The sequence below is a fragment of the Coregonus clupeaformis genome, chromosome 21, assembly GCF_020615455.1.
Source record: "Coregonus clupeaformis isolate EN_2021a chromosome 21, ASM2061545v1, whole genome shotgun sequence".
In the NCBI taxonomy this organism is placed as follows: domain Eukaryota; kingdom Metazoa; phylum Chordata; class Actinopteri; order Salmoniformes; family Salmonidae; genus Coregonus; species Coregonus clupeaformis.
The window spans coordinates 2,257,100-2,266,258 of record NC_059212.1 but is presented as its reverse complement, the minus strand read 5'-3'; the positions used below and the strand labels follow the sequence as shown (position 1 = coordinate 2,266,258).

The 9,159-nt window shown below is 41.4% G+C and overlaps 1 protein-coding gene across 1 annotated transcript; it reads right to left on the bottom strand.

Moving 5' to 3' along the window:
- Positions 1–704: 704 nt before the first annotated feature.
- On the bottom strand, positions 705–8,616 carry nol7 (nucleolar protein 7). Its single transcript, XM_041841468.2, has 8 exons — positions 8,397–8,616; positions 7,133–7,193; positions 5,568–5,623; positions 5,441–5,466; positions 5,185–5,284; positions 4,570–4,691; positions 1,507–1,584; positions 705–1,286 (listed from the first exon to the last, which is right to left on the bottom strand). Exons 1-8 carry the CDS (start codon positions 8,579–8,581, stop codon positions 1,213–1,215), a joined length of 702 nt encoding a protein of 233 aa, XP_041697402.1. The 5' UTR covers positions 8,582–8,616; the 3' UTR covers positions 705–1,212.
- Positions 8,617–9,159: the final 543 nt, after the last annotated feature.

The following is a 9,159-nucleotide window of genomic DNA, read 5'->3' as shown; positions in this document are numbered from 1 at the left end:
GAATTTCTTTTTCACATCCTCCGCATCCATTTTGCTGATTTCGGCGTTATAACCAATTTATTGATGTGATTATGATAGGCTAAAAGGTCAGGCCCTAGTGGTTGCATGCGATGCTTACATGTTTCACGTAAAGAGAGCAAGAGTTGAGGGAAAACAGAACTTTTCAGTCAGAAACAAGAAACTGAATGGCTGAAATCTTGCAGCTTCAGCACAGACAGCGCAATAAACACTTGCTGTGTTGCCTTTTCGCTGCAGTAGGGAAGATGGCGAGACAACATGCGCCAGTCACACAGGCACTAGCTGTCATTTTTTTTACAGTGTGACCGTCATTTCTGTGTCTTAATCAAAATCAGACAAGATCAGTGCATATGTAGTTGATTTTATTCAAACACATAGGGTGCGTGACTATATGGAAAAAAATAAAGTTTAAACATTTCAACCAATCGATTGGTCGAAAGAACAGGACGGCTCTCGGTCTACCAATTTATATATATTTTTTGTCGGGGACAGCCCTAGTAATGATCATGCTGTTTAATCAGCTTCTTGATATGCCACACCTTTCAGGTGGATGGATTATCTTGGCAAAGGAGAAATACTAACAGGGATGTGCACACAATGAGAGAAATTAAGCTTTTTGTGTGTATGGAACATTTCTGGGATCTTTTATTTTAGCTCATGAAACACGGGACCAACACTTTACATGTTGCAATTATATTTTTATTCAGTGTGTGTGTGTATATATATATATACACACACACACATACATGAAAAGCAAAACACAATCATATGAAACAAACACATTCTTCAGTAAAAAGGCCCTCTAACATCCACCTGAACTGCCCTAGAGGCTCCAACTTTAAGGAGTTTGAGATCATTCCACATGAGGTGCAAAAATATATAAAAACGGATTTACTTAACTCTGAGATCGGTGGCCATATGTATCAGAGTAGGTGTGCTGATTCAGGATCAGTTTTGCCTTTTACATCACAATGACTCAAATTACATGATCAGCACTCCTACTCTCAGATGCTTGATCCGGCTTCTGAATGGTCTGGATAGGTGAAAGCAAAGTGACGGAACCAACATTGGCCCAAACCAGAAGGCTAGTTTAATATATAACCACAAATATTCAACCTATCCAGAGCTTTCATATCAGGGCAGAGTGAAAGGGAGATTACCCGATTGGTGTCCACCCCATATTTCCCCATTTGCTCAGCTTGAGGGAACCTTCTGTTTGTGAATCCATTGCTTCTTCAACTTCTCCGCTTTTGCCTTCTTCTCTGTGCCTGTAAGGATATGACATCACAGATAAGCAATCCTTCCCAGATAACATACAAAACCATTTAGTAAACCGAGTAGCAGTGTGACCCAAAGAGCCAGATGCAATTCTATAACAATCACATTACTACTGATGCATTTTAAGTCGTGGCAGCCATGTAGAAATTGTGTATTGATTGTGGAAGAGCTGAGCCAAGCACAGCTTGTTGAAGGACGTAGGAAACTCACCCCATTTCTTATTCACAAACTGCACGGCCGCACTTTTATTTTGGCCTCTCTTATTTTGAAGGGAGAGAAGTTGATTGCCTGTAGCGAAGAGAGACAACAATGACTGATATTAGAACAGGGGTATACAGTGCATTTGGAAAGTATTCAGACCCCTTGACTTTTTCCACATTTTGTTACATTACAGCCTTATTCTAAAATTGATTAAATTTTGTTTTTCCCTCATCAATCTACACACAATACTCCAAAATGACAAAGCAAAAACTGGTTTTTAGAAATGTAGGCAAATGTTAAAATAAAAACGGAAATCACATTTACATAAGTATTCAGACCCTTTACTCAGTACTTTGTTGAAGCACCTTTGGCAGCGATTACAGCCTTGAGTCTTCTTGGGAATGACGCCACAAGCTTGGCACACCTGTATTTGGGGAGTATCTCCCATTCTTCTCTGCAGATCGTCTCAAGCTCTGTCAGGTTGGATGTGAAGCCTCGCTGCACAGCTATTTTCAGGTCTCTCCAGAGATGTTCGATCAGGTTCAAGTCCGGGCTCTGGCTGGGTGACTCAAGGACATTGAGACTTGTCCCGAAGCCACTCCTGCGTTGTCTTGGCTGTGTGCATAGGGTCGTTGTCCTGTTGGAAGGTGAACCTTCACACCAGTCTGAGGTCCTGAGCGCTCTGGAGCAGGTTTTCATCAAGGATCTCTGTACTTTGTGCAATTCATCTTTCCCTCGATCCTGACTAGTCTCCCAGTCCCTTCTGCTGAAAAACATCCCAACAGCATGATGCTTCACCGTAGGGATGGTGCCAGGTTTCCTCCAGACGTGGCGCTTGGCATTCTGGCCAAAGAGTTCAATCTTGGTTTCATCAGACCAGAGAATCTTGTTTCTCCATGGTCTGAAACCCTTTACATTTTGCGTTTTATATTTTTGTTCAGTGTTTTCTTTAACACATTGATTTAATAAAATATTTAAAATCAGTCATCTTACTCAAATGAAGGGGATGATGATGCAATCTTTGCGAGAGGGAGGGAATCTGATTTCATTGGTCCTCAACTCGTGGCTGAGACACTTCATTCAGGATAAATGGAGTTAGCCCTGCGTTAGCCTGCCCTGGAGCAGGCTAGTTCTGAAGGATTCATTGCCATAGAAATTTACCCGGCTAAAAGGTGTAATCAGAGGTGACCAAAGTTACTTCGGTAACTCCGCAAACCTGATTCGTAGTATAAGGCCCTGTTTGATTCCGGAGGCATGTTTGTGGTTTGTGTACGGCGATACGTATTGTAATCCAATACCGGAAACAAAGAGGAATGACAACTGTCAGCTGGGTAACACAAGCAATCTTGGTGTGTGCATTTGTCTTCATGTGAGGAGTGCGTGTGTTTGTCATGGTTTCTGTTAGCCGGTAATGGCCGGCATTTGGCCCCCCCAAAAAATTAAAAGCTGATAAATAAAACTGCCGCTGGCCAATGGTCAGAGAGAAGAAAAATTCCATTGCTAAATAATGCTTTTTAGCCTATTCACTGATGACTGATGGAAATAGCAGTCGATGTAAATTCATTTGACAGGTCATGCTTATCGGTCTATAGGTTAATTTGCATAATTGTGTGAAATTAAAATTGGCGCGTGTGTATTTTCGTTATGTTTATTACATGCGCAGAGCATTCAAATACAGAGCCTATGAGCAGAACATCTGTCAGTGCGAGAGCTGCTTCTACAGCTCCTCAAACAGCTAGTTTGTTGCTGCTGGAGGGAAACGTGCAGTGCTTTTATAAGCCCAATCATTGCACAATAATTCGAAATGCAATCACCTGTTAACAGTTGTGATGGCCACGATTAAAAAGTTACCATTTGTATTTCTCAACTGGTAATTGAAGCGCGCTTCCCATTTGCCATTCAAGTGCATATACACGGAGTGTACAAAATATTAGGAACACCTATTTCCATGACAGACTGACCAGGTGAAAGCTATGATCGCTTATTGAGGTCACTTGTTAAATCCACTTCAATCAGTGTAGGTAGATGAAGGGGAGGAGACATGTCAAAGAAGGATTTTTAAGCCTTGAGACATGGATTGTGTATGTGTTCACTCAGAGGGTGAATGGGCAAGACAAAATATTTAAGTGAACAGGGTATGGTAGTAGGTGCCAGGCGCACCGGTTTGAGTGTGTCAAGAACTGTACCGCTGCTGGGTTTTTCATGCTCAACAGTTTCCCGTGTGTGTAAAAAATGGTCCACTACCCAAAGGACATCCAGCCAACTTGACAACTGTAGGAAGCATTGGAGTCAACATGGGCCAGCATCCCTGTGGAACGCTTGACACCTTGTAGGGTCCATGCCCCAACGAATTGAGGCTGTTCTGAGGGCAAAAGGGTGTGCGACTCAATATTAGGAAGGTGTTCCTAATGTTTTGTACACTCAGGCAACAGTAGGCAGTCTTCGGCGCGTCACACCACTTTTCAATGAGCTAGAGGCAGTATGCATTTCAATAACCTATACTTAATTGTTTGAATCCTGAACCTTTTACTTCATTATCAGGCATGTCTTACCTTGCTTCAAAGTAAAATCCGACCATAGAAACGTGGAGGCAATTATAAAGACGTCCTTATGCCATTTAAACCAGTAGCCCATTTCTCTCATATTCTATTTGTTTTCAAATCAACTCTTTCGTTGTCCAGTAGCTAATTGTTGCATCTTTAGATCTCCCCTCTTTCTAAACGGATATTTTCATCTGTCACATGAAACCGCTCGCATGTGCGGTGCGCTTTTGACAACTGTTTTTCCGCTAATTGCATTTGCCTATGGAACGAACATTGACTTTTCATGAAGAAATTGTTTATAAATGTTTTAAGCTAAACATTCTGATCTGTTGCATCAGCTGTTAAGATGAATAGCCATCATCGAAATGTAATCTGTCATTATGAGCACTGTGGCTGGACGCTCTAATCGGGTTACGCACCCAATGCATATGGGTCCGTTAAATTTCTCAAATGTCTGTTAAATTTAAATGCTGCCGGTCAAATGTCCAGTGCCATATTTTCCTAACGAAACCCTGGTGTGTGTTCATACTTGTCGTCCTCTGACTTCCCGGGCCATACAGTCTGGCCTGTATGAAATCCATGGCTGTCTGCTGTTGGGAGTTGGCTGAAGATTGGTCCGCCACCCTCATTATGCTGTAGTTCCCCTTCAGACTGAAACGAGAGGTGTGTGTCATTAATGGACCATTCCTACTAGAGGAGCATTAGAATGGATTTTTTTCAAAAGGATGCTTGCCTAGTCGTAAACCTTACAGGGGAGCTACAAAGGGGGCGTCGCGAAAAACAGTAGGTTCTTAGCTGCTTTACTGGATTAGTAACTTTTGCAGAGCGTGAGCCACTTTAGCAAGTGTTCTCAGACGTGAGCCACGTGTCAAATTCTTGATAATAGAACCAGAGAGTAATTTTACCCTGTGCATACCACAAGCCTCTTACGGAGCCACGCTTCTTATGCCCTGGTTTCATTGAAATGAATGTGCTCATCTCACGCACTGCAAAAGTTACACGCCCAGTGTAGCATGTTAGACATGCCTTTATGGCTGCATTTACACAGGCAGCCCAAATATGATATTTTGCCCAATTATTGTCAAAAGATCAACATTGGGCTGCCTGTATAAATTCAGCCTATGGGACCAGAATTCAGTTTTACCTCCGGATATTTCCCTTGAATCCTTTCGTCTCCTTCTCTTGTTCCGATCCTTCGCTCCCCTCCTCCCCTGAACAGCTTGCCTCTTCATTGTTGCTTTCAGCTGGGATTAAGGACAAAATAAGCCAATTTAGTTTTAGAAACTGAAGCAGTAGCCATTATTTAACAATTTGTTGAAAGGTAAATTATAATTTCAATAAGGAAGAAACGAGACGGCTACTTGAAAATAAACTATGTGAGGTGATGAGAACATATCTACCTTGAGCTCCAGGTAACTTCTGTTTTCTAAAGAGATGGGTTAGGAACAGTTAGTTTCATATCCGTATGGCAATATAAAAGTATATCATAATTGTTGCATATTGGGGTATAGGCCTATGTGCACTTACTTTGATGGAGCTGTGTCAATTTCTTCTAGAATGTCTGCAGGGAGAAGACTTCTTTTCTGTACAAAACAACATGGAAGAGAAATTCGCTCACCAAAATTATAACCCTTTGAGCCCTTGGCAACTGAAAGTTGTGAGAAATAGAAAATCTCAAAACACTGCCTTAAAGCATAGGGAAATAAACGTATTTGCTATTACTTCTGACAGAAATTGTGCCAAATATGACTGCGCGCAGTAAATGGGCGGCAGGCAGCCTAGCGTTGGGCCAGTACCCAAAAGGTCGCTTGTTTGAATCCCCGAGCCGACAATGTCAAATCTGTCTGTGCCCTTGAGCAAGGCACTTAACCCTAATTGCTCCAGGGTTGCCGTTGATAATGGCTGGTCTCAAGGGGAGTTGGGATATGCAAAAAACACAATAGGACATATATAAGCACCCGGGTAATAGCCGGCTTTTCGCTGTAACAAAATAGAAAAAACTATAAATAAAATTGGCACCGACCAATTATCCGGGAGAAGAAAAAAAAAATCCCATTGCGAAATAATGATTTTCTTTGCCTATTAATTTATGGAAATACCAGTTGAAAGTATTCAGCCTCCTTGACATGTTCCACATTTTGTTAAGTTACAGCCGTGTTCTAAAATGGATTTAAAAAAAAAAAATATATATATATATCTATATATATATATATATATACACACTGCTCAAAAAAATAAAGCGAACACTAAAATAACACATCCTAGATCTGAATGAATGAAATAATCTTATTAAATACTTTTTTCTTTACATAGTTGAATGTGCTGACAACAAAATCACAAAAATTATCAATGGAAATCAAATTTATCAACCCATGGAGGTCTGGATTTGGAGTCACCCTCAAAATTAAAGTGGAAAACCACACTACAGGCTGATCCAACTTTGATGTAATGTCCTTAAAACATGTCAAAATGAGGCTCAGTAGTGTGTGTGGCCTCCACGTGCCTGTATGACCTCCCTACAACGCCTGGGCATGCTCCTGATGAGGTGGCGGATGGTCTCCTGAGGGATCTCCTCCCAGACCTGGACTAAAGCATCCTCCAATTCCTGGACAGTCTGTGGTGCAACGTGGCGTTGGTGGATGGAGCGAGACATGATGTCCCAGATGTGCTCAATTGGATTCAGGTCTGGGGAACGGGAACTCGAAACTCACACGCCGACTATGCATAGGCTAGTGATTCTGCTGTTTGTTACTTGTCTTGTTGGCTGAAGAAAAGTAAATGTGGACATTTATTCTAACATCTTCAAAGTGCGCGTTAAGGACACACGTCACTGCATCCTCGACTTGCATGTTCTGTTGAGATGAATTACTATAATATAAATGTGATTTCTGTCATTTTGAGCAACGTGGGTGGACTCCTTAATCAGGTTACGCACCCAATGGTAAATTAAAATGCTGCAGGACTGGGGCCACATTTTCATAACGGAAACCCTGATAAGCACCCACCAAATTATTATTATTATTAAATTGTGGCAGAGATAACGTTAACGTTACTGTGCTAATAACATTGACAACATTGAGACATGGACCTACCTTCTGTTCTTGAAACAGCTCCTGTCTCTTCCTTCGTTTTTCTTTGAGAAAATCCTTTTCTCTGTGAACAAATGAATGTGTTACCTCAGGCTAGCCATTGAAGGGTAACTCTCAACCCCAATTTCTGCCTTTGCCCAACCCTTTAACATTTTCAAAAAATGAATTCTGGTGAGAAGTTGTGGGTGGGGGGAATTGCTCATGGACAGTTAGCACACGGTGGTAAGGTGCCGGGTTCCTAGATATCTACTGCCACTTGCAGTGTAAATTCGAATCCCCCATGGGGCGCAATAAATCTTTGAAATGTGGACTCACATTTATTGCGTTATTGTGTTGGGAAAAATGCAGTCATAGCTTGAAAATGAAGGGCTCAATTCAATCCAAACCGGATTGCTGTATTTACGCACTAGCTCTTTTTCCATTGGTCAAATTCACTCACTTTGGTCTTGGGTACTGTGTAAAAACCTACAACTACTACCAGGGCGACCCCGCTCACAGGTATGCTTTCACTTTTTAGAATTAGAAGTGTGTGTGGGCATTTAAAAATAAAAATAAAATTCTGCCCCATGTGGGATTAGAACTCACAACCACTGAGCTATGAGCCAACTGTTTGAGCAGACCAATCAGTCATAGCTGTTGGGAAAAAATATGAGTTGACATGACCACCATTGTCATCCATTTCTTGTTATGAATGATGTAGCTACAAATATAAACAAACGTATAATCCTCATCCTCATAGTATGAAACGATAAGCAAAAACGAATTTGGTCATATGCAGAAATGTGCCTTACTGCCATTTGAATTTTGTGCAAGGTCAGTAGTCTAGACAAGGAAGCATCATGCAAAATATATTGGCACACTTAATTTACCAAGACCATTGCCAAATAAGACACGATGTCATCTGCTTTTATAGTAAGCCTTGAGGCGGTACCACTCAGCACAAGCACATCTAGATGGGAGTGTATTTCATACCGAACACCTCCCTTGAGATGACGTATGACGTAGAGGCACCTTCTCTACATCACGATTTCAATGGTAGAGTTGAACCGCTAGGGAGCAAAACTAACTAGATTTACTACTAAAAGACCAAAATATCACTATTGCAACGAACTATCAAGATGAAGACCAGAATTGACGTGTTTCACTAGAAATAAGCCTAAAACATCTGGTTTTCGATTTAAAAAACTTTTTTTCATGAACGTTACTCTAACAAAACACTACTGTACCATGAGGACATCGTTAGCATTAGCACGTAGCTAGCCTGTACCTTTTGGCTGTCTCCAACGCATCTTTCATGTTCCGTAGAGCGGAAGCCTTTGAATCTTCGAAGGTCACCTCTTCTGGAGCATCGTCGTCGCTTGAGTCGAGATGTAATTGAAAATCATCCGTCATGTTTGCACTATTTAATTTATTTGAGGACGATGCAGACTTCCTATGCAGTTTTTTCGCCATCTTGGGTCGTTACGTCATCAGTCCATGTCTTCTTCGTTGATGAGGTTTAAGGGCGGTTGGCATCCAATAAATGTTGCATTACCGCCACCTACTAGACTGGAGTATAACTCCCTTATACTTTGCTTTAAAAAAATAAAATAAAATAAAAAAACTATCTAACACTACACTCACTAATTTTTTTATATATATATATAAAAAATATATAAAAAATAAACACCATACTCCACTATTTAGTCCTACTTCAGGCCAACAGCCTGAAAGGATGGGACACCACGACTTAACACACCCTGTAACTCTTCTGACATCAAGTCTGGCACACCCAAAAACCTCTCTGCAGCTGCCACCACAACCTCAATTTTCTGCAACTTACGTTCCATCCCTGCAGTACAGTTGATAACCATTGCTATAAATGCTAAAAATCCAATCCATACCATAAGCACACAGCCAAGACCATGCAGGAGTGGCTTCGGGACAAGTCTCTGAATGCCCTTGAGTGGCCCAGCCAGAGCCTGGACTTGAACCCGATCTAACATCTCTGCAGAGACCTCAAAATAGCTGTGCAGGGACGTTCCCCATCC

What these genes read in the sequence shown, in the direction of transcription:
- nol7 (XM_041841468.2), bottom strand. Translation starts at nt 8,581, where the DNA reads ATGGCGAAAAAACTGCATAGGAAGTCTGCATCGTCCTCAAATAAATTA. An exon ending in GCGTTGGAGACAGCCAAAAG is followed by an intron (nt 7,194 to 8,396) that starts GTACAGGCTAGC and finishes ATTTGTTCACAG; the next exon opens with AGAAAAGGATTTTCTCAAAG. An exon ending in GTTTGTGAATAAGAAATGGG is followed by an intron (nt 1,287 to 1,506) that starts GTGAGTTTCCTA and finishes ATATCCTTACAG; the next exon opens with GCACAGAGAAGAAGGCAAAA.